General features: G+C 58.7%; 1 protein-coding gene across 5 annotated transcripts; it reads right to left on the bottom strand.

Moving 5' to 3' along the window:
• Nucleotides 1-1,276: 1,276 nt before the first annotated feature.
• RELT (RELT TNF receptor) lies at nt 1,277-23,625 on the bottom strand. Of its 5 annotated transcripts, XM_082343181.1 has the most exons (12): nt 23,473-23,594; nt 15,596-15,735; nt 11,087-11,247; nt 8,552-8,626; nt 8,278-8,444; nt 7,989-8,068; nt 7,018-7,275; nt 5,653-5,733; nt 5,298-5,379; nt 4,868-5,122; nt 4,239-4,437; nt 1,277-4,096 (listed from the first exon to the last, which is right to left on the bottom strand). In XM_082343181.1, exons 3-12 carry the CDS (start codon nt 11,129-11,131, stop codon nt 4,049-4,051), a joined length of 1,290 nt encoding a protein of 429 aa, XP_082199307.1. In that variant the 5' UTR covers nt 11,132-11,247; nt 15,596-15,735; nt 23,473-23,594; the 3' UTR covers nt 1,277-4,048. The 5 variants fall into 5 exon arrangements, with proteins under 5 accessions (XP_082199307.1, XP_082199309.1, XP_082199305.1 ...); XM_082343183.1 differs by lacking the exon at nt 15,596-15,735 and having other exon boundaries at nt 23,473-23,625; XM_082343179.1 differs by lacking the exons at nt 15,596-15,735; nt 23,473-23,594 and adding an exon at nt 11,857-14,521.
• Between the last annotated feature and the right edge of the window lie 4,267 nt (nt 23,626-27,892).

Genomic DNA, 27,892 nt, shown 5'->3' with positions numbered 1-27,892 from the left:
GGCATTGCTGGGCTCTCTTCCCCTGCACAGGAAGGGGATTTTTCCCAGGGACTCAGCTCCAGGTCAGTGGCAGGGCTGGGGGCCAGGAGCAGGTGGAAGGCAGAGACCAGGGCCCCAGCACCCACCATTCTGGCCCATGGAGGAGGGGTTATGGAGTGAGAGAGGGCACTCTGAGAACTGTCCTCAGTGGTTGGCCCAGGGCCCCACCGTGTCCTCCAGCTCCCAGCCCTGCCAACAGCCTGGGCCTACCTTGAGCTCAAGAGCAGGATTTAGAGCCAAGAAAGCTTCCACGTGAGGGTAGGGGCCCTAAAAGCCAAGAGTATCAGACACACCCCTACCTGATCCCTCAGCTCCACATCCCACTCTTTTGGGAGCTCACCTCAATATCCTCCAGGGACAAGAGACTATCCCTTCTCTTACCTTCCAGCAAGCAGGAAATTGGGGTGGTGGGAGTGGTCTGGAGGGGAGCAGTGCTTATTACCCCAGGGCCCAGCACTGAGATGGGGTGTGCGTTACCTAACCTGGGAAGCCCAGACCCAGCCTCAGCCTCCACCATCGCTGGCATCTGTATGTGCCTCACCCAGGCAAGAGGACATCCAGAGACCAGAGTCCAACTTCCCCCTGGGAAAGGAGGCCAGAGAGTGGGAGGGCTCAGCCTCCCACCCCTTTCCCCCAGGGCACTGTCTCGTCCTCATCATCTCAGTGTGTCACACAAGTCCTCGGTGAAGTGGGGTTGGCTGAGGGGACAGCCAAATTTGAGAGGCCACACCCTGAGGTGCAGCTGAACAGCTGGCAAGTAGGGACACCAGTCGCACCACGGCGGCCCCAGGGAACATTCCCCGGGGTGCACTGGTGATGCCCACTGGTCCCCTACAACAGACACCCTATTCTAGACTTTGACAACCTTTGGTGCTCTGGAAAATTCCTCCTGATGTCCAGCCTGTCTCCTTCCCTCCCCTCTCCTAGAGCAGGTGATGCTTTGCCTCCTGGGTCCTCAGAGGTGCCCTCCCTTTCCTGCCCACCTGAGAAGCCCCAGAGAGAAGCCTGTGCCCTAAGAAAGGTGAGAGGAAGGGAGAGGTCGAATCTCAAAGCTCAGCCTCACCTCAGGCGGGGATTTTTCTCTGAAGCTGCTAGGCCGGCCCCTTGCCATGGCTTCTGCCCTGTGTGAAGCCTGGGCCTCCTGCAGGGTGTCCCTTTCCACACCTCCCCAAGTTCCATGAACCGTCACTTTTTGGTTCTTCAGCCTCTCTTTGGGCCTCTTTCCCATTAGTGTTGAAATATGTCCTTTCCTTCCATCTTTTTTTTTTTTTTTTTCTTTCTTTTTTGGCCACACCACGCAGCACGCGGGGATCTTAGTTCCTCGACCAGGGAGTGAACCCACTCCCCCTGCAGTGGATGCGTGGAGTCTTAACCACTGGACCACCAGAGAAGACCCTCTGTCTTTTAAAACCATACCAAAAACACCAAAAGAACCTGGAATTAACTAAAAACCCTCTCTCCCTGGAGCCTGAGGGCCCACCAGCTATTACCTGGCACAGTCAGGCTTCTGCAGGAAGCTCAGCCCACTGGGACTTGGCTCTGCTCTCGCCACATCCCTGTGTCGGCTAGCCAGGGGACGCTAGTCCTGACCCTGCAGCAGCGCCTGGCCTTGTGACCCACCCTGCTCCCCACACTCTCGTCCTTCCCTGGCTTCCAGGATGCTGCACACTCCTGCTTGCTTTCCTTCCCACCTTTTTGGGCCTTCCCTGAGCTCTCTCCCTGGAACGTGCTCCCTCCCAGTCCAGTCCTGGTGCAAATGCCCATCTGAGTGCTTCCAGGTATCCTCGTAGCCCAGGTCTGTCTCTCGAGCGCCGCGGGCCTTCACATGCAGGTGCCTCAGGACATCCCGTGGGTCTGCATCACTGCTCCCCACCCAGCTGGCCCTAATCCCGTGAGCCACATCCCGGCACCAAGCCCTAGCAGTTCTGTCCTCTGTCCCAGGAGTCTTTCCATCGCCCCCGTAAACCCCTGCTCCTCCGTCTCGTCTGGATGGCTGCAACAGCCTCCTGTGGATCCCTGCTCCCACAGCTCCTCCACCCTCCACAGTGGTCAGGAATGAGCTGGCCAGTCATACTTTTTCCCCTTCCTGAATGCTCTAGAGGCTCTTGGGCATCCCTGGCATAGGGCCAGTGGCTTCCAAGAGCCCATGTGGCTGCCTTCTGCTGCCACCCCCAGCCCAGCCTTCACACCTTAGTCACTCTGTACTTGCAGCTTCTCCAGCTCCTCATATTTTCATTGCCGTCCGGCCTTTGTACATGCTGTTCCCTCTCTGTGGAACACAGCTCCCCTTCCCACATTCTCCAGCCCTCAATATGCCTTACTTACCCCATCCATGTGCCAGGTTCCACTTCCTCTAGAGGTGTGCTGTCCAATACAGGAGCCACAAGCCACATGTGGTTATCAAGCCCTTGAAATATGCTACTTCATATTAAGATGTGCTTTAAGTGTATTTTACATACCACATTTCAAAGCAAAAAAATGGTTCATTCATAATTTTTATACTGATTTTATATTGAAATGAAAGTATTTTATATATACTGGTTTAAGTAAAATACATTGTCGATATCATTTAAAATAAGTTCACTTGTTCCTTTTTACTTGTTAAAATGTGGCTCTTAGAAAAATTTTAATTACATACGTGGCGCACACTCTATTTCCGTTGGACAGCACTGCTTCTAGGGCCTTCAGTGAGAACCAGGTGACCTGAGAGGCCTCCTCCGGCCCCACTTCAGCTGCTGCCTGGTGTCCACCTGCCAAACAGCAGGCGCTGCCAGGGGAGGGATGGCCTGTCCCACACACGGAGCCCGACACAGAACTATTCACTGAATGGGCAGACCTGAGAAGAGACACAGGGAAAAAGAAGCTCCTCATGACACTACTTTCCCACCTTTTATTATTCAACAAATGGATGGGCGTGGAGACACAAGGGTGGGACAACAGCAAAGTTTCAATAAATAAGAGAAACGCGGACAGCAGTGGGCCCATGCCTGCACAGCCCCACATAAATAACGAGGTTGCTGAGCCACAGTGGAGACGCGGGCTGGGCAGTCGCCCGCACTGCCCAGGCCAGGGGACGAACACACCAACACCACAGGGACACAGAAACCACCGAGGCCAGAAGCCTCACCCCTTACCCTCCAAAGCGCCTGAGATCTTGTGGGTGGCTGGGCAGGCTGGGGCTCTGTACCACAGCCCTGCCCAGGTCAAGTCTGTTTTTTCAATTTCAATAAAAATGGCAGGGGCAGGGGCAGGCACGTGCATTATGCCCCTTCTGTAGGCAGAGCCATGGATGGGCAGCCCCATGGGAGCCTTGAAGGTGGTGGCCCTGAAGCAGCAAAAACGGGGCCAGATAAAACTACTAGTGGGAGGGGTGGCAAGGGGTCAAGCTCTCCATCTACACGACCCAGCCCAGAGCCTGCAAGATGCTGGAAGGCCCTAGGCACCGAGACGCCACTCTCTCCCCGCTTCACAGTCAGAAGAATTGGGACCCAGTAATGGCCAGGGGCTTGCCCAGGATTAGAACCCAGGAACTCGGTTCCTAGCTCATGGCTTTTTGTTGACCCCTCCCTTTGCAGGACCTGTCAGAAAGGAGGGGGAGGTCCCCTCTATAGAAGCAAGGGGTGGCTCATCACTAAGGCGTGGAGCCAGGGGGGCCAGGTAGAGGGCCCCTCCCCACCACTGAGGCCTAGCCACCCGGTGGTGCAGAGGACCCTGTGGGCTCCTAGGATCCAGCCAGGGCAGGGCACGGCGTCAGGGACATCCTGCAGGGAAGGAAATGGGCGGCAGGGACGGGAGGGGCTCTCAACCGGCTCCTGCACACAGCACCCGCCGGCCGGCTGGCCTGCCTCCTCACTGGGGTGGACGCTCCCACCTCCAGGCCTTGGCCTTGGCTGTTCTGTCTGCTGGGCCATTCTGGATCCTCACTGGCTCAGCTGCAGCTCTACCTCCTCCAGGAAGCCTTCGGAACCTCCCAGGGCAGGGCTGCAGTGTCCTCAGACGAGACAGCCCCTCAGATGACCAGGTTGCTCTCACTCAGCCGGACCACATAGCGGTTCTCCTGGGGGGCAGGGGTGAGGGGTCAGAGCTGTCAGGGGGCTTCTGGACTCCAAGAAAGTAGCCCTCTGTACCTCCACCCCTGCCCCATCTGCAGTTGGGGTTGGCACAGGTGCCAACAGACACCTTTCCCCTCTGGTCCTCACCTCGGCCTTGTTCTCTGCTGGGGGCTTCAGCCATTTAGGGTGGCTTCCACCACTTCCCAGCAGTGCCCGCTGCTCACTGGAGAGGCCACATCGTGGGGAGTCAGGGAGATCACCCCCTGAGGGCCCGGCCTCCGTGATGGTCTTCACCTCCGAGGCCACTGAACTCGTCCGCTGCTCAGGAATTCGGGCCACACGGAACCTGTGAGGAGAGGTAGTGCGATCATCCTCCATTAGAGGAGGGACCCCAGGTGTGGAGGGCGCAGCACCCGCCAGGGTCACACAGCAAGTTCATTGGTCAGAGCCTGAGCCCTCCCCACGCCTTCCCACCCACTGACAAGCTCCCAACACCTCCCGACACTAGGCTGCAGGAGGACAGGCTCTTAGCCTGAGGCGGCACAGGTGTGATGGGGGCTATGACCCTGCCCTGGGGGCCCAAGGACTCCATGTGAGAGAGCATAGCTGGGAAGACTTGGCTTTTCCCTGGCCACCCCCACTGCAAAGAGGCCCACTGAGGCCAGGAAGGGTGAGGCCACCACTGAACCACTGTTCATGGATCAGGCTAGGGCCCTGCCTCCCCCAGAGCTGTCATGTCATGTCGTGGCACCCTGCTGTGTCTATGCCCTCCTCACCTGCCCACAGACAAGATGGTGATCTCGCCCTGGCGTCCTGCCTTGGCCCCGACCTTGGGCGCCCTGGCTGGGTTGGGCAGGAGTCTGGGAGTAGGAGTGGTGGCAGCTGCAGCCTCGGGGGACAGCAGCACCTCGGGCCACTTTTGGCTACAACGGGAGCAGCAGGGGCCAGAGAGTGAGGCCAGGCCCTGCACAGTGTGGAGGTGGTGGCGATGTGGGCAGATGTGCGGCATGCTGGGTGGGCCCGGCGGCAGCCTGTGGAAGACACAGGTGGGAGCGGTCACTGGGGCAGGGCAGGCCCAGGAGATCCCAGGAGGTAGTGAAGGGGAAGCGGGGTGACAGGAGGGGCAACATACCCAAGTGGTGAGTCCCCAGGAGGCAGGCTGATTACCTGTGGTTTGGGGCCCTCCTTGCCCACCTGCCCACTTACCTGGGCAGAGGCCTGTGGCTGGTCTGCGCCAGCTGTTTGCTGTGATACTCCTTCAGCAGCTCCTCCAGGGCCGCTGCATTCTCTGTGGGCAGCTGTAGTCAGAACCCGGCTCTGGGCTGTGAGGGACACTCCCCCCAACCTCCTGCCCCAGCACAAATCCCCCTACCTACCCGCCACCCCCTCGCTGGCCCAGGCTGTGTGCCTTTTCCTCCACCTCTCACCAGGCAAGAGCAGGCAGAGAGGCGGCAGCCTCATGAACCACAGTGGTCAGAGAGGGGCACGCTGGCCTGAGGTATCCCGGCGGGAGGGGCAGAGCAGAGCTCTGGGAGGGATGGGGTCAGACCTCCCCCCTCACCTTTCTTCTCCGTGATCAGGCGCACCAGGACCCCAATGGTGTCCTCATTGGCGTCCTCAGTCTGGTAGGCAGGGTTGACCCCTGGGGAAGAGCAGAGAACCATGATCCTAGGGAAGGAGGCAGGGGCACACTCTGGGCTCACAGGCTACACCAGGACATGGCAGCAGAGGGCGCCCCTGGCCTGGGTGTATGCGTACCTAAGGGCCTCAGCTCTGATTCTGAGCCCATTATCACCTTCACTACTTAGCATCATTGCTCCCTGCACCCAGCAGCACCAGGGGCTTAGCGGTTTCAGGGCCATCTGAACTCCACCGTCCCTGCAGAGTGTGTGGGATGAGGGAACCAGCCTCTCTCAGGGCCTGCCCTCTCCTCTCTTTAGCCTCAGGGAGCTGTGGGCTGCCTCTCTGCCCAGAACCTCCGACAGCCCCGGCAAACTCTGCCATCCCAGGCCTATCACCTCCCTGCACACCGCCCTGTCGGTATAACTAACTGAGGACCCGAACCTCAAGGGCATGAGAATGAGCCATGCAATCATTCCTGGGCCAGCAGCAAACAGAACTCCTAGGACTCGCACCCAGGCAGTAGCCAACAGTTAAAGGGAGTCCTAGGCCAGGAAAACAAGTGCAGTTCCAGGCAAAATGGGCTGAGTTGCCACTTTCCTGCCTGCCTAAAGCGCCTGTCCCCCTCCTGCCCCCTGCAGACTGCAGTGTCAGAGGTTGAAAATGGCGCTGGCATGGCAGGCGCCATTCTATCTTGACTTGGCCCCCAAGTTCTGTGAGCAGTGTATGTGCATGTGGGATCCTGGCCCTACTGGCCCTCGGGGGACAGCGCGGGGGGGTAAGGGGAAGAAGAAAAGGAACCCAGGGCCCTGGGGTAGGGGCAGGAGGAACATGTCTCTCCCTCTGGTTCCAGGGCTCGTAACTCAAACCACAGCCTGGAGCTGAAACCTGAGCCCCTCATGGTCCCCGTCCAGGACAGCTGCCCTGCCAGCCCTTCAGGCCAGAGGTCGGAGGTCACCCTGAGTACCCAGAAAGCAGTCCAACCCTTGAACCACACACACAACTGCAGCCCCTGAGGAGTCCAGGCCCTTACACCTGGGTAGGGCCTCACACAGGGAGGGAATCCCACTAAAGCCACTTGACCTCCGCTCTGCCTCTGCTCCGCCCCAGTTGCCACCTCGGGCCACCTCACCCTTCCTTCCACTTTGTCAGTCCGCAGTGTCTCCTCTGCGGCCCACGTGCGGCACCTCTGGGAAACTCTCCCGAGTAGCCCTCTGCAGGCCCCTCCCCGTCAGACCCTCCAGACCAAGTAGGTTCTCAGCCTGCGCCCTCTGGCCTCCCCAGCCAGCCCCAGGCTGGGCCTCACCGCTGCCTCCGCCTCCAGGGCCAGGCCCGACCTCCTTGTGGGCCGTGCAGTGGTAGCCCTTCCGCTTGAGCAGGTTACACACCAGGATGCCTAGCAGCCCCATGAGGCAGAAGATGGGCACGATGGCAACAACCGCGTACTGGGCAGCCGTCTCCTCAGGGCTGCCCGCCCGCGTGCTGTTCCCAGGCTGCCACGTCTCCCCTGCGCCGCTCGCCCCTGCTGCCACCTCCACGCCACGTCGGGCCCGTCGTCCCCGCTCTGAGCACCACGGAGGATGGAGGCATGGAGGAAAGACAGAGGCAGAGAGAAACACACTCAGAGAGGCCCAGGGCCCGGGTTACTGTGGGCAGGGGTCGGGGCGGTGGGTGGTACCGGCATGTCCAGAGCACCCACTCTCCACCATGGTGGGGAAGTAAAGGGCAACTCACCCCCTCCTTTTTGGCCATCTGACCAGTCAGCCAGCCTGAGCAAGGCCTCCTCAGCCCTCAGGATGGCCAGACCCTGAGGCCTCTGTCCACCCCTCATGATGGGTCAGAGGGGTGAACAAAAGGCAACGGTGCACATGCCTGGGCACAGCGACACCGGATCCCACCTCCCCACAGCCTGACCCATGAGTTAGTTGCCTCAGAAGGTGACCAACTCAACAGGTGAGAGGAGGTGCATGTGTGTAAGCGTATGTGCTCACACTCAGCTACATGGGTTGTTTCGAGGGGATAAGGACAGGAGACCGGTCGGGATGTGAGCCCCCAGCTGTGGCAGCCACCTGCTGGACAGTCTCTGCCACTCAAAGGCGGGGTGAGAAGACACAGCCAGTGGACCTGCTGGACACCCTGTGGCTGCACACCCTCCCCTGGGCTAGGGGAGTGAGGACCCCACTGCCCCAGACGGACACCGCGGGGCCCTTGGGCTCAAGCTCGCCAGACCCCTGCCCACACATACCCCGCCAGTCCTAGCCACCACCTGCCACTCACCGTAACAGCCGCGAGTACCCAGGGGTGTCCAGGAGCACGGCTGACAGGGAACACGGGGGACCTCTGACGGGGCAAACCACCTGCAGGGAGGGAAGATGTTACTGAAGCCCAAAAACTATCCTTAAGAGAGGCTGGACCTTCCTACTGGGCACCCTCACTGGTCCTGACCCACCCCATTTCACAGATGGGAAGACCGCGGCCCACTCAAGAGGTGAGTGAGGCTGGGATCCCAGGATCTCAAGTCCTGGTCACCTGGTCATGAACACCCACACCCCACCCCATGGCTCACCCAGGCTGGCAGTTTCCACATAGTGTGTCTCGAGTTGCCGTGCCCACCTGGGCCTCCAGCCTCCCTCGAGGGCTGCAGCGGGAGTGCGGCTGGCAAGGGCTAGAGCCCCAGAAAGCTGAGAAGGTGCCTGGGGGGCAGGACCTGCATAATGTGCCCTGCCCTGGTTCCTGCAGGAGGGAAAGAGTGAGAACAAAGCCAGGAGCCAGGCCTGAGGTCCCTGCCCCTGGCCCTCAACAGTCTTCCCAGGAGAGGTGGATGGGCAGGGCGAGCTCACCAGGTTGGGCTCCTCGCCAGGTGGGCATGGCCAAGGAGTTGTTGATGTTGCAGTGGCCAGAGGCCAGGGCAACAGCTGGAAGAAAAGAGGGCAGGACACACTGAGGGAGCGGAAAGCACTGGGACATGGCATCTCTGGGGCCACCTACCTACCCCCCACCCACTTTCAGTCACCCCAGGCACAAGGGCCACCAATATACAGGGCCACCCCCAGGCTTTGGGGACACTCTCTAACCTCAATCCCTTGTGCTACAAGTAAAATCTGCCTGTCCCAGACCTGCTGCATTGCCATTGCCTAGGCAAGGGGAGAACCACATCTGCTTCTGGAAAGTGCTGAAACGCCTCAGACAGGGCCAGATCAGGATCTTGAGCCCCTGGGTCTGTGAGTCACGCCCTTCTAGCTAACCAGGATGATGAGGAGGAAATTCTTCCGAATTCCTCTCTCAGGTTCCGCCCCCCTTCCTGCTGCCTTGGTCCCCACACCACAGCTGAAAATGTCATTAACCAGCCTCAGTTCATCATCCCTGGGGCCGAGGCTGCAGATGGTGCCTCGGGGCCTCGGCTGAGTCTCTGGGACCACATCCTCCTCCGTGACCTTCCCACAACACAAGGCCAGCCCGTTCACACCCTGGGACCCACACAGGGCATGACAGGCCCCAAAGGAAGGATCTTCTCCATTTGTGTCCTCCCCCTATTCCTCTCGGAGCTCCCTCTCTTCCCATTCCAGGTGTGAACTATCTGCCTTGAATCCTGCCCGCAGGGGAGATCCCCCAGTCCTCCAGTTGGGCCCCAGTTTGGGGCAGGCACAGTGTAGAGCCAGCTACCCTGAAGGGCAGAGGGAGTGTCACACGGGAGGTGCTAGAGACCTCCTCAGGCCCTAGACCCGGCTCCAGCACGTGCCAAACACTGAGAGGCCAACGGCACCAGGAGCACGTGGGGCAGGAGGCACTTCCTAGGGTCAGACTGCCTCGATTCTTCAAAAGAAGAGCCACAAAGACAACCCTCAGAATGGGAGAAAATATTTTCAAATGAAGCAACTGACAAAGGATTAATCTCCAAGATTTATAAGCAGCTCATGCAGCTCAATAACAAAAAAACAAACAACCCAATCCAAAAATGGGCAGAAGACCTAAATAGACATTTCTCCAAAGAAGATATCAGATTGCCAACAGACACATGAAAGAATGCTCAACATCATTAATCATTAGAGAAATGCAAATCAAAACTACAATGAGGGGCTTCCCTGGTGGCGCAGTGGTTGAAAGTCTGCCTGCCAATGCAGGGGACACGGGTTCGAGCCCTGGTCTGGGAGGATCCCACATGCCGCAGAGCAACTGGGCCCGTGAGCCACAGCTACTGAGCCTGCGCGTCTGGAGCCTGTGCTCCGCAACAAGAGAGGCCGCGACAGTGAGAGGCCCGTGCACCGCGATGAAGAGTGGCCCCCGCTCGCCGCAACTAGAGAAAGCCCTCCCACAGAAACGAAGACCCGACACAGCCAAAAATAAAAATAAATTAATTAATTAAAATCTTAAAAAAAAAAAAAAACTACAATGAGATATCATCTCACACCGGTCAGAATGGCCATCATCAAAAATCTAGAAACAATAAATGCTGGAGAGGGTGTGGAGAAAAGGGAACACTCTTGCACTGTTGGTGGGAATGTAAATTGATACAGCCACTATGGAGAACAGTATAGAGGTTCCTTAAAAAACTAAAAATAGAACTACCATATGACCCAGCAATCCCACTACTGGGCATATACCCTGAGAAAACCATAATTCAAAAAGAGTCATGTACCAAAATGTTCATTGCAGCTCTATTTACAATAGCCAGGACATGGAAGCAACCTAAGTGTCCATCATCGGATGAATGGATAAAGAAGATGTGGCACATATATACAATGGAATATTACTCAGCCATAAAAAGAAACGAAATGGAGGTATTTGTAGTGAGGTGGATGGAGTTAGAGTCTGTCATACAGAGTGAAGAAAGTCAGAAAGAGAAAAACAAATACAGTATGCTAACACATATATATGGAATCTAAGGAAAAAAAAAAAAAAAGGTCATGAAGAACCTAGTGGCAAGACGGGAATAAAGACACAGACCTACTAGAGAATGGACTTGAGGATATGGGGAGGGGGAGGGGGAGGGGTAAGATGTGACAGAGTGAGAGAGTGGCATGGACATATATACACTACCAAATGTAAAACAGATAGCTAGTGGGAAGCAGCCGCATAGCACAGGGAGATCAGCTCGGTGGTTTGTGACCACCTAGAGGGGTGGGATAGGGAGGGTGGGAGGGAGGGAGACGCAAGAGGGAAGAGATATGGGAACATATGTATATGTATAACTGATTCACTTTGTTATAAAGCAGAAACTAACACACCATTGTAAAGCAATTATACTCCAATAAAGATGTTTAAAAAAAAAAAAAAGAAGAAGATCCAGGTAACCAACCCCAGCACCCACCGGGGCAAGAGGTTCCTGAGCGCAGGGCTCAGGACTCACCTTCCCCACGGTCCCATCCCCAACTCACCACAAGGAGGCAGGATAGGGGCCAGTGCGGTGGGCTCAGCTTCATCCTCAAGCCCCAGTGGGTCGCCAGCCTCAGGCAGATGGAGGGGAGGCTCAGACGGAGACGGGACAGGCAGGCAGGCAGGCAGCTGCCGTCCTCCCAGTGCTCCTTCCAGGACGGGGCTGGACAGGAACATCGAGAGGTGTCACCAGGCGGGCAGAATGCTGGGGCGGCTTGGCCTACACTCATCGGCCCTGCCCTCTGGTCCACTGCAGGTCCTAGCAGAGGTGGGGGCACCCTATCTGGGGCCAGCCTCCCAGGGCAGCTTCCCAGAGGAGGAAGGGCTTCCTGCCTCTTCCATAAACAGCCAGCTGCCCTAGGCCCAGGCAGGGGAGCAGGGGAGGAAGGAAGCCTACAGCCTCAGCCCCGAGGGTGGGAGGAACGAGAGCACTGACAGCGACCCCACGCCCGGCCTCCCCGCTTGCATCCCCAGCTCTCAGGCTCCTGCCTCTCAGAACTCCTTGGGGCCCACAAGCATGCCCGCCTCTCCTGCTTCTCTGCCTTCACTCTTGCTGTTTCTGCTCCAAGGAAGGCCTTTTCCGTCACACTTCAAAGCCCAACACAAAGGCCTCTTGTTGTGGAAGCCTCTCTAGACTTCCATTTCCCCAAAGCTCCCCCACCCCCAACCCCATCACAGTGCTAGTCCTCCCACGGGTCCCACGGTCCCGCCCGGCAGACTTCTCCAGAGATCTGGGATGTGTCTGACTGCATCTCTTGAACCGCGGGCAGACCTGTAGGGGTGGGAGTGGCAGCCAGCATTCAAGCCTTCTGTCTTCTCTTGGGCACCTGCTGTGTGCTGGGCACTGCCCTCAGCACGGGGAAAGGTATGAACAAGACAGGCGCTGTCCTCAGGGAGCTCACACCCCAGGGGAGACCAACGACCAACAGATAAACAGTGAGCGTCCCGTGCCAGATGGAGGGAAGTGCCAGGAAACCAAATAAGGCATGTGAGGGCACAGAGGGTGACGGGCACGGGCCTGAGGCTGAGCCCCCAGGCTCAAGGGTGTGGCCTCCTCTGTAGAAAAGTCTCCAGCCAGTAGATGAGGTTGGAAGAGCAGGAAGAAAAATTTGGATTGCACAAAAGGGATAGTGGCAGAAAAAGGGAGTTCAATGACCTCTTTCCAGGAGGCCTGTCTCCAGGCTCAGGAGGGTGAGAGAGGGGTGTATATGGAGGGCCTCAGGTACAGGCCACAGGCAGCCTCTGACCCCCAAGGGGCAGCCTTGAGCAGCCAAGCCCAGCATGTTGAGGGGGCCCTGCCTAGAACCCCGGGGCTGTCTGATGCCCAGCCTGGCAGGAGAAGCACTGCCTGCAGTAAGTAAACCCCAGGTCACGGAAGAGCCGAGAGCTCCTTGGCCTACAGGCGGCCCGGACTTCCCACCAGGAAAAGGAGCCAGAGGAAACTGATCCGGCTGCGCGTGGGCCTGGCCTGGCACAGACCTTGGCGGGCCAGGGGTTTGAATTACACCCAGGGGAGGGGCTGGGGCAGTGGTCACACTATCCTCGGGACTCTCCAGGTCACTGGCAGTGGCTCTCGGCCCAAGGCCAGCTCAGGGGAAAACCTGGGACAGAAGGTCCAGCCACAGAGTAGAGTGAAGGCTGCACCCTGGCAGTCAGCACCCAACAGGTGGCATCCTCTGACCCATCCTCCACCGGTCCCTCCTCCAACATGGTCACAAGTGTCCCCCCTGCCCAGGCCCAGTTCCTACTCAAGCCCATCTCTCCATGGCCCCCTCCTTGGTTCTTCATGGGAGCTCACCCACAGACTTGACCACGAGCCCCAAGACCTCAGGCCGGCCCCGTAGCCCTGTCCAGCCCCCAGATCCAGCACCCGTCCATATCCCCAGGGTGGGCCAGAGAGCTGGGGCAGGGGTGGAAAGTAAGAGACCCAACAGCCACCGAGGAGAGACTCCCCCCTAGTCCCACCCCTGGCCGTGACTGGCACCTGCTGGGTGACCTGAGGCCACAGGGAGGGGCTGTGCAGCTGCTCACCTCCAGACAGACAGGGAGCTATGATCTCAAGACTTCGAGGAGGAAAATGGGGTCCAAAGGCCCAGACTCAAAGCCAGCGAGGGCCCACTCAGGCACATTCACAGACGCTTGCTGCCTAGCGCCCTGACGCCTTCTAATTATGTGCCTTCTAATTACCCCAAACCAGCACTTACTCCAGTCTGGCTGCCTGAGTCTCTGCTTACAGCAGCTCCCCCGGCCCCCACAATCAGCCTGAGCCCCCAGAGGACCTGCCCAGTCAGGCAGCCGCTGGCCTCCACCCAGAACACCCCTGCACGCACGTGGACCCCTGCTGCTCTGACTCCCCTCTGCGCCTTCTCCCCACCCAGCCTCCGGCACCTATGCTCTGAGCCCTGGAACCCTGACTGAAAAGCAAGTTCAGATCAAGCCCCTTGGCTGGGGGAGGGGAGTCTGAGAAGGCTCCATCCCCACCCCTCTGCCTTCCAGAAGGCAGGGCAATCAGTGACCTTCCAAAGCCCTGCACCTCGGGGCACCTCCTGAGGGCTTCCTGGGGGAGGGCTGTCAAAGATGGGCAGACCCTCAGCCTGCAGTGGTGGCGGTCTTCTCTGGCCTCAGGGCTCCTGGCAGAGGAGAACCACCCTTCAAGGCCCCAGGGGCAGAGAAGGAAGTTAGCTTAGAGGCCACTCCTCCCTGAAATCTCAGCCTGGGGCCTGTTCCCACTGTCACCAACTCCCTGGGGGACCTGAGCCCCTGCTTCACCTTGCTGGGTCTCAGTTTCCTCACCTGCAAGATGGGGATGTTTATGTCCCAGAGCAAGGCTGTCATGAGGTTTAAATGAGGTAACGAGCCTGACATAGGTCATGTGATTTCCTCCCTGTCACCCCTTCTTTCCCTCTCCACCTCCCACCAAGGCTTATAACTGTTTGTTTGCTTACTTGTTTATTGCTTGCCCCCGCCCCCCTCCACCAGACAGCAGCTAGGGCAGGGATGTCTGTCTCACCCACCACAAAACCCTGCCCCGGTGTCTGGAGCAGGAGGCCTCTGAGAAAACAGGTTCACGGGGGCGTGGGGTGGGGGGAGGGGTTCCTCACGCTCAGCCCATCCCCACCCTCCAAAAAAACTGCCCAAACAATTAGAACCAGAAATTCCCTGGAAGAAAGCCAACTAGCAAAGCTGTGACCAGGGCCCCAGCGGGAGGTGCCAGAGCCCCAGGGAGGTGCAGCCCCCACCCCCCCCCCGGAGGCCTCAGAGAAAGAGGAAGCTGTGTCACCACCCGGGCCTCCTCAGGCCTCAGCAGCTTCCCCTTTCCCAGAACTGAAGCTCATGGGGTCACCCAGCCCCAGCCTGGGGCCCCATCTCCACGCATTCCCTCTCCAGCCTCACCCGCCTCCGTGGTGGCCTCCTCCGAGGGTCTCCCACGGCTCCATGCTCACCCCACCCCTCGCCTGCCCCCTGGCCTCCTCCCTGGCCTCCACTTCAGCCCCCCCGCAGCTTAGGCGTCTCAACACCCAGATCTGACCCCTGTCCCTCCCCACAACTCCAGCCACTCTGAGCTTCTTTCTGTCCCCCACACTTGCCTCTCTCACCTGGCACTGGTACCTGCTGTTTCCTCTGCCCAGAAACCCCTCCCATCACCCGACTGACAGCTACCCTTCCTTCAGAGCTTAGCTTGAAGTCACTTCCTCCTGGAAGCCCCCAACCAGCACCTCACTTGTGCAGTTCTCGCCCTGGGTGTGACCAGGCTACGCACCCAGCCCTTCCCCACTGACGTGCTGCCCCCGTGCAGGGTGCCCAGCACGTGAATAGGTATGTGCTGAACCAGGGGAATCAGAAAAGGCACTCAGGAGAGGGTCCACCTTCTCCCAAGGTCAAGAGGGCCAGGGAGCAGGCTGACGATTAACAGCCTAGAGGCTGGGCTCGGGGTGGGGGATTGAACCCGGATCTGAAGCCCTTGCCTGACTTGGGGAGAACCAGCCTTCCTTGCTCTGCTCTTCACTGGCTCTGTGGCTGTGGACCCCACCCCCATTCCCCATCCCTCAGAGGGCTGTTGTGAGGCCGAGAGAACGCACATTAAATGCTCAGCACAGAGCCCGACACAGAGCAGGCCCTCAGTAAGCATTCACCGTGCCTCAGATTCCCCACGTGTAAATCGTGGAGGGGGTTATGGCACACACTCGATGGGAGGTACGAGGTACAAACGAGATTCTCTTATGTTTATGTACAATGCTTGGCGTGGAGCCTGGTACACGAGAGGTGCCCGATGAGCCACACTGACAATCTGGGGGGTGGGAGGGGTAGGAAGGGAGAGGAAAGGTTGGTGGGCAGAGCCCAGGTCACACCAAGCTTAGGCTGCAAGCTGAGAAGCCTGCATTTCCCCCAGGGCCTTGAAGGGTTAGCGGGGGAGGGAGAGGTAAGGAACAACTTTCGTCTCAGAGGGCTTGCTGGGCTGCCTGCCAAGTGAGGCAGGGCTGGGGAGATGGAGGTGGGAAGCAGGTACCCACCTGGAGCAGGGGGTGGGGGGCAGGTATTTCTGTTTCCCAGCCAGTGGCTTGACTGCCTGGGGACCTCCCTGCAGCCTCCAGGGGCTAGGGTTGCCTGGAAACACAGCTGGACACAGGCCTTTCTCGGCAGTGGCTGCACCCTAGGCAGGAAGACAAAGGCCGCCCATCAATAGAGAAATCCAGGTTAGCAAGGAAGCCAGTGGTTCCTTGGCAACTGGGGCTGAAGTAGGGCAGTGCCCACAGTGGGCGGTAGTGAGGACAGCTAGGCATTGCCTCCTTTTCATCCTCCGCCCTCACAGGGAAGGGAACAGACTCCCATCGCCTCGGGCCAGGCCCTCATCCTGGGTTGCCTCCACTCCTCACAGGAGAGGTGAGCGTCCCTGCTTCACCCTTGGGTAACTGAGGTTGTGGCAGGTCACCCAGCCGAGGGGGGGGGGGGGAGGTAAAGCGAGGGTGGAGCCCAGGCCTACCTGACAGCTTCCCACCTCACTCTGGTCCCTCCTACCCAGGAGCCTGGCCCAGGGCCTGGCGCAAAACAGATGTTCTGAGCGTTTGCCAACCTGATGGCAGAGACTAGGGAGCTGGCGGCTCACCTGAAAAACTATTACAAAGCACGCGGGCAGGCGCCAGGGAAGGAGGTACTGCCGCCATGGGGGTCTCTGGGGCCTCTGAGGTTTCCTGCATCCATACTCATTTGCATAGTGCCCTAGCCTACCACAGCTCCAGTAGGAAAAGGCACTGGGACCTGTGAGAAGCAGGAAGCCCAGGGAAGGAGGAAGAGGAAGATCCCAGGGTAGAGCCCAGCTCCCTAGGGACTAATGCGGGGCTGGGAGCCCAGAGATGTGCAGAGGCTGCCTCAGGGCCACTCAGTGAGAAGGGCTCCCCCATTCCCACCCCCAGCCCAGCCTCAGGCAGCCAAGATCTCCCAGGTCACAACCCTGGGGTGAGGACTCCAGGCACACCAGGCAGCAGCTGCTCCCTGGCCCCCGACCAGGCCTGGGCTTAGAAGGCTCAGGGGTGTGAGGTGGGCAGGTGGGGCTGAGGGGGCTAATTGGCCCTTGAGGCTAAGAAAAGGGCTGAGGCAGCCAGGCAGGGCCCACCCAGCCCCTCCCAGTCTGGGTGCAGATGCAATCCCTGCCCCCTCCCTGGCCTAAGCCTGGGGCTGGGGGGTGTGGCAGGGGCCCAAACTAGACAGTTCTCTCTGAGGCAGAGCTGGGGCTCCCCAACACCCCTCACTAAGAACCTACTACATGCCCATTCCCTTACCAGGCCTCAAAGACAGAGTTCCAGGCTTCACAAATGAGGAAACTGAGATTCAGAGTAGTACCCTGTAACCACTTGGTCTGAAAGGAGACAAGGTTTCCCCATGCGGAGTGGGGACAGGCAGCTGGCAGCCCCTGCTCTTGCCACCCCAGACCTGGCATTCCCGCTGCTCCCACACGCCCTGCTCCAGCCCAGCACCCAAGCACTCAGAACCAGAGCCTTCCTGCAGGGAGGCTGTGCCAGTTCCCAGGACAGGATGGCAAAGCGCTATGAGGGCTGGAGGACACCCCACTGCCCACCAGCTCTCACCACTGCTACCTTCTTCTCCGAGAAGCCACCTTTGCCTCCTGCCCCAGCCGTGCATCTGTACCAATCACTGTGCCAGGGCGCCCAGAGTTGCTCAGCCCCGACCAGGCTGACTTGGGGAGGCTTTGAAAGAGACTGAGGGGAGATCACAGGCCCAGCCTGCCCTGTTCTCCGACTCCTCCAGACTCAAGGTGCTGGGGGAAAGAGACTCCCCTGCCCCCAGCAATCCCAGGTCAGGCCCTAACCAACAGAGCCTGAGGATGGAGGTCAGCCTGAAGGGGAGGCTGGACCCGGAGCAGTCACACCTGGGTTCAAGCTCTAGGTCATCACTTAGGAGCTCTGTGACCTTGGGCAAGTTACTTACCCACCCTGAGCTTCAGGGTCCTCCCCTGCAAACAGGGGTTCTGGTCCCTGTCTCCAGGGATGCTGAGGGGATAAACGGAGCCCACTGTAAGCAATACTGGTCAGGGCCTGGCCTGACCAGGCCTCTCCTGAGCACCAGTCCTCAACAGCCCACAAGGGCCAGAGGAGGAGCCAAGCTCAGAACCAAGCAGCATCCAACCAAGGTCACCCAGTGGCTCGGGAGCAGGCAAGAGTGCTTGGGGAACCCAACATCGGTCCCAACAGCATGGGTGGATGAGTCTTGGACTCGCCAGGTGGACCCTGGGTGCCCATTCCCCAGCCCTTACACAGGCCTGTGTCCACCTGCTCCCACGCCAACTGAAGCCACAGTCAGGAAGGCGAGGGGTGCTGAGCAGTCAGGACCCAGCCCTACATCCCTGAACTTGTTTCCGCCTCTGTGATTTGGGACAACTGTGCCTGTCCAGCTGACCTCCTGGCATGGCTGGAGGATCCATGGTTCATCAGGGAACAATGACTCTTCTTACAATCAGGCCTCAGCCCAGGTGCCACCTCCTGCAGGAAGCCTTCCCAGTCTCCCTGTCAGGGTGGACCCGCCCCTCTCCTGGCCCCTTCAGCCATCATTGTTCGAGGTCCCCCTCAGGGAGGGAGGCAGCAAGTGCACGCAGGAGGCGGGGCACGGCTCCATCCCTGCGCTCACTGCTCCTTCTTACCGTGAGGGTGTCCAGGTCCAAGTTAGGTCCCTCCTTCTAGAAGCCCTCCTTCCTTCTCTCTCCACCCACACACTCAGACCCTGCCTCTAACTGGCTGCAGAGGCCCCTCCATCCCTCTCCTGTGCCAAGTAGCCAGGGCACACACTCATAGCCACATGGGCAGTTTATTTATAGAGCACTCATCTTTCCCAGCGTGGCCTGGGAAAAAGCTCTGGCCTTCCAGGCAAACATACCTGGGTTAGGATCCCAGTGACACTGGAGTCTTGCAAGTCCCTGACCCATCTCTGGGCCCTCTTCTCAATGCCTGTACCTGGATGGGGCTGCTGATGACCTGGGCATGAGGCTGAGGATGAGAGCCTCATGGTCCTACCCAGGGCTGAACACAGAGCAGGGATGCAGCATCGGCACCTCCGTCTTCCCTGCCACCCCAGCTGGGTGCTAAGGTCTGCCAGAGGTCATGTCCCAATCCTGAGTTGGGGTGGGGGTGGGGGGCTGCTGGCTGATCTCAGGCAAAATGTCTCCCCCTCTGGTCCAGCCCTCCTGCCTAACCTGGCAGAAGGGCTGGCCCTATAACGGAGGGAGTGGGCCTGAGCAGCCCTACCACCACTTCCTCCTCCCCCTGCAGGTAGCCAGCCTGGTCCTTCTTTGAAAACTGACGCCAGAGTTGTCAGACAACCCTCGCTAGGCACCAGGTGGGAGGCGGAGATGGGGCTGGGGGCTGGGCACGAGCTTGAGTGCCGGAGTCCAGCACCAGTGACTGTGTGACTCAGACTAGGACTGGACCCTTCTGCCCGCTGAGTCTGGGCTCCCCACTGAGCAGCTTGGGAAAGAAGGGGATGCCCTGCTAGTGCTGCTGCAAGGAGCCCTGCACCCAGGGCCTAACACACATTAGGGCCTCAGGGGGGAGCGTCCTCTGCTGGCCCAGAATGAGAGCTTTGCCTGAGGAGCCCAGGGCAAGCACCAAACTGGCCCCTACACACAGGAGTGGCCTTGAGTTTTTGCCCCTAACCCCCAGCACACACTCAGGAGCACTGGAGACCCTGGGTACCAACCTCCCTGTGCATCCTAGCACACAGTAGGCCCTCAGCCTACGATGGCTACCCTTCCCCAGGAAGAGGCCTGGCCAACACAGATATGGCAGCAGGAGAGGAGAGGCTGTTGGCCAGGCCGGCCCTACCCAGCTGGGCGTGCGGTGCCCATGAGGACCCCACCCCTGTGCCTATTCCCAGAGGTGAGGGTGGACATGTGGCACATGGACCGCACAATGAAGAAGGACTAACGCTGGGCTGGGAGGGCTTCCTGGGGGAGGCGGTGAGGCTGGGGCTGTATCCTGAATGGTCAGGAGGGTTCTAGAAAGGGGAGACAGCAAATGCAAAGGCAGAGTACAACCAAGTCATCTGGTAGGGAGGGATGAGGGTGAAAATGTAAAGTTCAAAAGGGTCCTAGAAGGAAAACCTCGATGCTAGGATGAGGAGTCTGGACTATATTTTGCAGGCAAACAGTACAAGTTACCTTAGGGAGGCCACTCTGGCGCCGTGTGTGAGGGAACTGGAAACGGAGGCAGAGAGGCCAACACAGGAGTCTGGGCAAGGACAGCAAGGCCCGAGCTGGAACCTAAGAGGCGCCCTGATTTTGCGAAGGCATGTCTTGGGCCTGCTTCCAGTCCTGGGCCACGTCCAGTCTGCTGGGGGATGTGTGGCAGGACAGAAGGTAGGTTCCCTGTCTGGAGGGTGAGAGGCAGAATATCAGGGTTGTGCGGGGCCTTGGTAAGTCCCAGCACTTCTCAGAACCTCGTCTCTCCCTCTGTAAAATGAGGCTGACCCTATGAGCAGGGGAAGGGGGCTGAAAGCTTCCCCTCCTTGGCCAGAAATGGGCACCTGCCTCCAGCAACTGTCACACGAGTCCCAACTGGGGCCACATTGGAAATGCAGCCGGGCCCCACCACCATCCCTGTGGTCCAGGCGGCCCAAGTTCCCAAAAAGGTTTGGCTTGGGCAGGGCACAGGGTGGGGCTGAGACCAGAAGAGGAGGTTAACCCTCGGTTAACCCTTCCCCTCTCCCTCCCCTTTCAGGGCCCTGAGCTATTTCCACCTCTTTGCTGGGGATGGAAATAACTCAGGCTCAGCCCCAGAAGACCAAGACAGCTATTCTGATCAGCCCCAAGAAGCACAACTCGGGCTTCCCTGGTGGCGCAGTGCTTGGGAGTCTACCTGCCAATGCAGGGGACACGGGTTCGAGCCCTGGTCTGGGAAGACCCAACATGCCGCGGAGCAACTAGGCCCGTGAGCCACAATTACTGAGCCTGTGCGTCTGGAGCCTGTGCTCCGCAACAAGAGAGGTCTCGATGATGAGAGGCCCGCGCACCGCGTCTGGAGCCTGTGCTCCGCAACAAGAGAGGTCTCGATGATGAGAGGCCCGCGCACCGCGATGAAGAGTGGCCCCCACTTGCCGCAATTAGAGAAAGCCCTCGCACAGAAACGAAGACCCAACACAGCCATAAATAAATAAATAAATAAATAAACCCCCCCCCCCGCAAAAAAGTTTAAGATTGCCTCCTTTAAAAAAAAAAAAAAAAAAGAAAGAAGCACAACTCTAGTCATTCCAGAGAGGACAGAGGGACACCCGGACCCCCAGCTCCAGCTCTCGGCAAAGCAGCAGCTGTGGGCAGAGCTAGCAGGGGCCTCAGGGAAGAATGGGGACACTGAGGCCCTGAGAGGGTAGGCACAAGCTCAAGGTCACTCCTAGCCTGTCCCTCGACCCCTGCAGTGTGTGGGTGGATTGGGGAAAGTACCCCTAGAACAACTCTGAGCAGGGGCATAGGGCCTCTCAGGTATGGTGAAGGTCAAGTGGGACTCTCAATTCTCCTGCCACTCTTGGAGCCTGGGCTATGCTGCTGACTCCCAACATTCTTCAGAGCCACATGGATGCTCCCAAAACCAGTTACATGCTCTAGAAGGCAGGAGACAGGACTTTCTGGTGACCTCTGTCTAGGAGGTGAGAGCTAGGGGGAGGGAGGAGGAGGAGGAACAGGAAGACCACGTAACCCAGCCACCCCTAATGTTCTAGACATATATACACCATACTCAGAACTCACAATGGCACACCCTGCCGAGGCCATGTTGCCAGCCTGCATTTGAGAGAAGGAAGCCCAGATAAGCCATGAGCAGATATTAGGAAGGGGAGTGGCCCTCTCCAAGCATCTTACAGGGCTTCAGGCGCAGGAGACCTGAATTCCAGTCCTGGCACTGTCCTGACTCTGTGTGACCTTGGGCAAGTCACTTTGCTTCTCTGAGGTTCTGTTTCCTTCTCTGAAAAACAGTCATCACATCCCAGAACTACTGTGAGGATTCAACAAGAGCACACCATAAAGCATTCAGCATAGCACCTGGCACTGTCTCCCCAACTCTCTCCCCGACCCAGAATACAATCAACGTTTTCAGAGGGTGACAGGAGAGAACTTCCAGATCCTTTAGCAGGTGTCTCCTCACCTCTCCTGGGCTAGGGAGCCTGATTTCCATTCCACTTTGCATGAACCCAAGAGACCCTTTTGTGTGGGTGGAGGCCTCAGGAGGGTCTAGCCCAGATGGTGAAGAGGCCCTGCTCCAGCTCTCCAAAGCAGAGACGACTCATGCCCCCAGGAACATGCCCCCGCTCCCCCCAAGAAGGGAACTGAAGAAAGGAGATGGGGACCAGAGAAGTCAATGTCTATGGGTCAGAATTTTCGGCTTGATCTGAGGAGCTTCCAACCCTGTCACCAGCACCTGGGCACAGCCCCTGGGCCACTTTGTCCCCAGCAGACAGCCTGCCCCCACCCCCTACTGCAGTCTTTCTGCCTGAAGGGAGGTAAGGGAGAACAGAGACAGTTGACAGTTGACCCCAAAACAACACAGGATCCCGAAGTGATGATTCACAGTCCATTCACAGCCCAACACCTCAGTGTGCAAACAGGGAAACTGAGGCCCAGCGAGGGCGGGCGGGATCTGAGAGCAAGAATATGCCTGGGCCCAGTGAGAATACAGGTTACCAGGAACAGAGCTTAGCCAGGCCTCTCGGGGGGGGGGGGGGTGGTGTGTGTGTGTGTGTGTGTGTGTGTGTGTGTGTGTGTCCTGAGGTTACCTCAGGGGCCCTCAGCTGCTGCCAGACGTATCACCCCACCAGATGCCCCTCAGCCTTGGCCCCTCTCCCTCTGCCAGGGCAAGTCACTCAGGGTCCACCCCCCTCACTAAACTGAGCTCCTGAGGGACGCCCTCTTGGGGACAGTCCTGGAGAGACCTTTGTCCCCTCCCTGGCCCCTCTCCTTCCAGCCCCCATGTGCTAGTAGGTGTTTGAGGTCCCTCCTCTTTCCGCCTCTTACTCATTTCCCTGAGGTGCAGACGCGGACACGGGCGGACACACACACACACACACACACACACACACACTGCACTACTTGACCCCACAGCACACTATGACTCCAGTGCTTCAGGGGCTGGTTCTCACAGTCACTTGGGGTTCCTCTTCCTCTATACCATGTTCACTCACGTTCATGAGGGCCCTGACCCTGCCCTGGTCACACCCCAGGCTACACACACACTCAGTGACCCCAGTAACCCGGGGTCTCACTCACAGTGGGCTGGGGTCACGGTCACCCTTAGTGACCCGGGGTGTCTCTCCCACACAGTCACACGCACACACTCTGCCTGTCACAGACACACAGAGCCCCTCGGTGTCTCCCCCTCGGCCCGACGTCACCGCCCAGTGTCCGGGCCACACGTTCGCCCTGGCTGGGCCGCCTCACGCGCCGTGTCACCCACAGTCACGGGCTGACACCGTTTAGAACCCCCCCTCCGGCCTCCCCGCGCCGCAGCCACACTGAGGAGCCGCCGTCCCGCCCCGCACCCCGTCCTGGTCTCAGTCCAAGTATCCCAGGCCGGGGCGTCTCCGGGGCCCGCCGGCTCCTCAAACTGCAAGTTCCGCCGCCGCCTCCCCCTCACGCACGGCCGGGCCTGGAGCCGCGGCCGGAGGACGCACAGGTCCCCGGGCAGGGGGCTCAGAGACGGGCGGGGGTCCGTGCGCGGAAGGCGCCGGGACAAGACGCGGGGGCGGGGGGGGCGCGGGGCCCGGGCTGCGGCATGCGCCGCGCCGGCGAACTTCCTCAGAGACGCTGGGAGGCAGGGGGCGCCGCTCGGGCCCGCATCCCTCTGGCCCCGGCCTCCGGGATTGGACTCCGGGCTGGGACTCCGCGCGTGCTCCTTACCTGGCCGCCCCGAAGCAGCTCCAGCAGCCCAGCTCCCAGGCCGACGCGGTGCCCGAGCCCGGCTCGGCGAGCGCACTGGCGGCCGCGCAGCTTGCGCGCCTTTTGAATGAATCGCCGCCTGGTCCGGGAAGGCGCGCAGCCCCGCCCCCGCGCGTCACGGCCGCCGGCCCCGCCTCCAACGTCAGAGCCCAGGTTCGCGACCCCCGCCCCCCGCCCCTGGAGACCGCCATGGGGCTGGCGCTCTGCAGCCAGGCCGTGCTGCTCTGTGTCGCCATCTCTCGCGCTCCCCTGGAACTGCAGGTGGCTGCGCCGGACAAGGTCTCTCGGATCAGCCCCTTCTGGGCTCCAAACCAATAAAGAAGGGGTTGCAAGATGCAAGATAGACTGGAGACTTGGATGCTACTCTGAGACCTGTCACCATTGCCAGTGCTAACGGGGCCACCACTGTCCCTCCCTGGGTCTCGTTTTCCTCCTGGAAATTGGCAGCCAGGGACAACGACCTCACTTTGCCTTGTTGAAGAGGCCCAGGTCCACCCGCAGAAACCCCACCTAGTTGTTGAGAAAGGCCTGGTGAAAGTGAATCTATAATGGAGGCCCACTTGGTGGTCTCCTGCCCATTCTTCAGGGCCCAGCCCAAACCTCCTTCCTCCAGGAGGCCTTTCCTGTCTCCATTCCCCGCCCCTCCCCTCTCTGCCAGGATAGTTAGTCCCTCCTTCCAGCAGGACAGATGATACACTGCTGTCCCTTCCCTACCACCAGCTGTCCCACCCTGCTGATTCCCAATGCCAGCCATCAGGGTGCCCAGCAGGGTGTGACTAAGGACCCCAGGGCACTATTCATATTGTATTCCCAGCTCTGTGAATCGTGCCCCTTGGAGCTGTGCCATATGGTGGGCCAGAACTGGAGGCAGCAGCTCAAGAGCCAGGGTTTCCCCCACTCAGTACCATTCAGGGGATCCCAGGTGGCCCTCCCAGGACAGCAGGGCTGGGAGGAGATGCAGACAGTAGGGAGGGCCTTATGCTTGGGGGGGCAGAGGCCTGGCTGGGATCAGGATAATCACAGCTCATGGCAGAGGTGGAGGAAGGTAAATAAGTTGTTAGGGATACATTATGAGGGGAGGTGAAAAATTCTAAATAAACTGTCATAGCATCTGAGCCATGGGGTGAGGGGGTGGGAAAGGTCAGGTCTCCAGGGTCCAGGAGATCCCAGCAGGAGAACTGGACACCTGCAGAGGGAGGGGGAAAGGGGAAGAGTTTCCATTTCCTTGGGCCAGGCCCAGGTTGTGCGGGAAGGGCAGAAAGAGCTCCAGGTCACTGATGTTGGGATCATAGCACCAGCCAGGCCCCTTGTATGTCAACGGACACCCCCAGGGCTAGGTCAGGGGTGATCCCAGGGTCACATATCCCACATCCGAGCCCACAGAAGGAGTCCAGAGAAGATCCATGCTGGGGACCTGCTGAGGGGGCTAGAGCAGCCAGGATGCTCTCTATCCCTGCAAATGTTTTCTTTGTAAGGGGACCTTCTATGCCCCAGTTCCAAGTACTGGAGTTCAAATGGTGGCATTTCACATGCACCCAGTAGACCAAATGGGGATATGCTTTTTGGTCAAGGAGCACTGGCTATTAATCAGACATCCTATAGAGGGTCCAGGCCTGTCTCTACTACCAGCTCTCAAATCCTTCCCCAACTCAGCTTCCCCATCTGAAAATTAGGCTGCCAAACTTGTTGCCTGGAGGTCATTCCAGTTCTCTGTGGGAGGAGGCGATCTGCCTGACGTGGCCAAGTGGGAAGGGTGAGCAGCCACCAGAGACAGAAGAAATGACCAGGGATGGAGGGGCCGAGGCAGTCCCTTCTGTCCTCTGAACCACAGCAAGCTGCAGCTGGGACCCTGCCCAAGAGTCTGGGAACATTTAGCCGTTACAGTGAGGAGACAGGGAAGGGGTTGTGGAGGCTGCGGGAGAGATTTAGATCAGCTTTTTATGGAGGTTGGAGAACCACAGGCTCGAGAACAAAGGACTCTCAGAATCACAGGCTTTTAAAACTCCTGGCATCTCAGATGGATCTACGGAATCTTAGCATTACAAGCCCTGAGCTCAAGGACCTCAGAGACGATCTCATTGAACCTCTCATAGTGCAGCCAGAGAAGTGAGCCCAGAGAAGGCCCACACCTCATCCTAGGTGGCACAGCACAATAAGCTGGGATGAGCTGTGGTGATCCAGAGGCAGGGACATGGACTCCATGTCCCACTGAGACTCTCCCCGAGGTGGGGTGGGGATCCTGGGCCACAGGATTAGAGGAAGGGGGGTGTCTGCAGGGGATCTGAGCAGATGGCAGCCTCTGGGGTTATGGACCAGAAATGGTGGTGCCCTCTGCTGGCTACCCTTAAATTCCAACGTGGACGTCCAAAGCAAGAGGAAATGTCCCAGCTCAGATTTAAATTTCAAAACTCTGCACTTGGCTAACCCCCCAACTGGCCAAGTTCTACCTCAGAAGGTGGGCTGTCCTCCTGTGTTTGTGCCTTAGCTCCAGGGGGAGGGTGGGCTTGGTTTAAGGAAAAACTGGGGTTGGGAGGCCAGGGTGGGGCTCAGCTTGGGGCAGGAGCTGAGCTGGGGCTGCTAGGCCTGAGAGCTGGGTTCTGTCCACATTTAGGTCCAGACCCTGGCTTGGGTCTGGAATCCCACTGGGGTTGGGCTTTGGTGTCACACAGTTAGAGGTCAAGTCCTAGTTCTGCAATTGTCAGGTTGTATGGCCTTAAGCTAGTGACTTCACCTCTCTGAGTGCAAGCTCACCTGCCCAGGGTGTTGTGAGGATCTGCTGAGACTCCGTTTGGGGGATACCAGCTTATTCTAGGCTGCTGGGCTCAGAACCCCCATCTGCTCCCTCTGGTCCCCCACCCTCAAGTGTTTGCCCTGTGTCTCTCCACAGCCCAGCATCTGGGCTCTGCCCCCATTTCTCCCTGAGGCCTGCACGGTGTCCCCTCCCCGTTCAGCCCTGCATCCTGCCCCTGACCCAGCCCCTTCACTTGCCTTTTCCAGGCAGGGCTCCTCATTGGCCATAATGGGCCCAAAATAGCACTTCCCCTTGCCGCTTCCTGCAACCTGGCCTGTGGCTTAAGGTCTGTGAGGACAGAAGAGAGACTTGGTGTTTGGCAGGCATGCAAAAGATGTGAAGAGCTCTCAGAGGTCACCTGGGTAAACTTTCTTACTTTTCTGACCACAGGAAATCTTCCTGCCTGGTTCTCCTGTACACCCACCCCAGCCTCAATGCTGCCTTGCTGTGTGATATTAGGTAAGTATCCCTTTCTGTGCCTCATCTTCCTTGTGAGGTAGACGTCTACCTAAACCCTGCTGTTTGTCCCTAGCCCAAGGAAACACCTGGAGAACCCCCTTGGAGAGGAGATGGCTTTTGGCCCTGACTCTCTCTTCTGAAGTCAGGACATCCTTCCCAGGGCTGGTCTGAGGAACGTGAGCCAGATACCTCAAGAGTGACTGGATGTGTCTCTGGCTGCTCAGACTCTGTGTCCTGTCCTTCAGCCACCCCACGTGACTGCCCTGCCTCTCTTCTATGAGGCACAGAGACCTGAGTAGACAGATCACATGTGAATCCAGGCTCTACTGCTTAGTAGGCAGGTGACCTTGAGGAAGGCTTTTAACCTCTCTGTACCTCAGTTTCCTCATCTGAAAAGGATGATAATAATGGTACCAACCTCCCAGGACCACTGAGGATTAAACCGGATGATCCATGCTCCTGGCTTGCAGCAAACAATAAATGGGAGCTGGGGCTATTGTTTTGTGACATTCAAGACCTGGAGGGGGATCCCAACTGAATTCTCTAGATTTAATTAAATACTTATTGAGCACCTGCTGTGCGTCAGGCACTGCAGGTGGCCTGGGGATGGAGCAATGAACAAAATGGCCCCCTCCTGGAGCTCACATTCTGGCTTCCCTGCCTTTTCCTCTTTCCCCTCTGCTCCAGCTGGGCCTACACCTCAGACCCCTCGCTCCAGGCTCCCCCACCCCTCCTTGCCTTGATTCAAGCTGTTCCTTCCCTCTCACATCAAACCCAGCGGGATCTTAGTTCCCCTATCAGGGACTGAACCCGGGCCCGCAGCTGTGAAAGTGCAGAGTCCTAACCACTGGACCGCTGGTGAAGTCCCTGGCCGTGCCCTTTAAAGCAGTGTTCTCCACCTCACTAGCAAAACTAAACCATGGTGTCAGAAGCCAGGGTGGTAGTTACCCTAGAAGGGGAGACTGGGAAGGGGCATGCAGGGAGCTTCTGCACGGTGGAACGTTCTTTTTTTTTTGGCCGCACCGCGCGGCATGTGGGATTTTAGTTCCCTGACCAGGGATTGAATCCGCGCCCCCTCCTGCAATGGAAGCGTGGAGTCTTAAATGCTCGACTGCCAGGGAAGTCCCAGAA

Source organism: Balaenoptera borealis, assembly GCF_965194805.1.
Source record: "Balaenoptera borealis genome assembly, chromosome: 11".
Taxonomy (NCBI): Eukaryota; Metazoa; Chordata; class Mammalia; order Artiodactyla; family Balaenopteridae; genus Balaenoptera; species Balaenoptera borealis.
This window is presented reverse-complemented; position numbering and strand designations above follow the sequence as displayed.

Coding starts and splice junctions, on each gene's coding strand:
- RELT (XM_082343179.1), bottom strand. CDS start 11,884: ATGCTGGCTGCCACTCCCACCCCTACAG. Junction 7,276..7,988: donor GGGTACTCGCGGCTGTTACG/GTGAGTGGCAGG, acceptor CGTGGTGCTCAG/AGCGGGGACGACGGGCCCGA. Junction 4,097..4,238: donor CAGCAGAGAACAAGGCCGAG/GTGAGGACCAGA, acceptor CCTGCCCCCCAG/GAGAACCGCTATGTGGTCCG.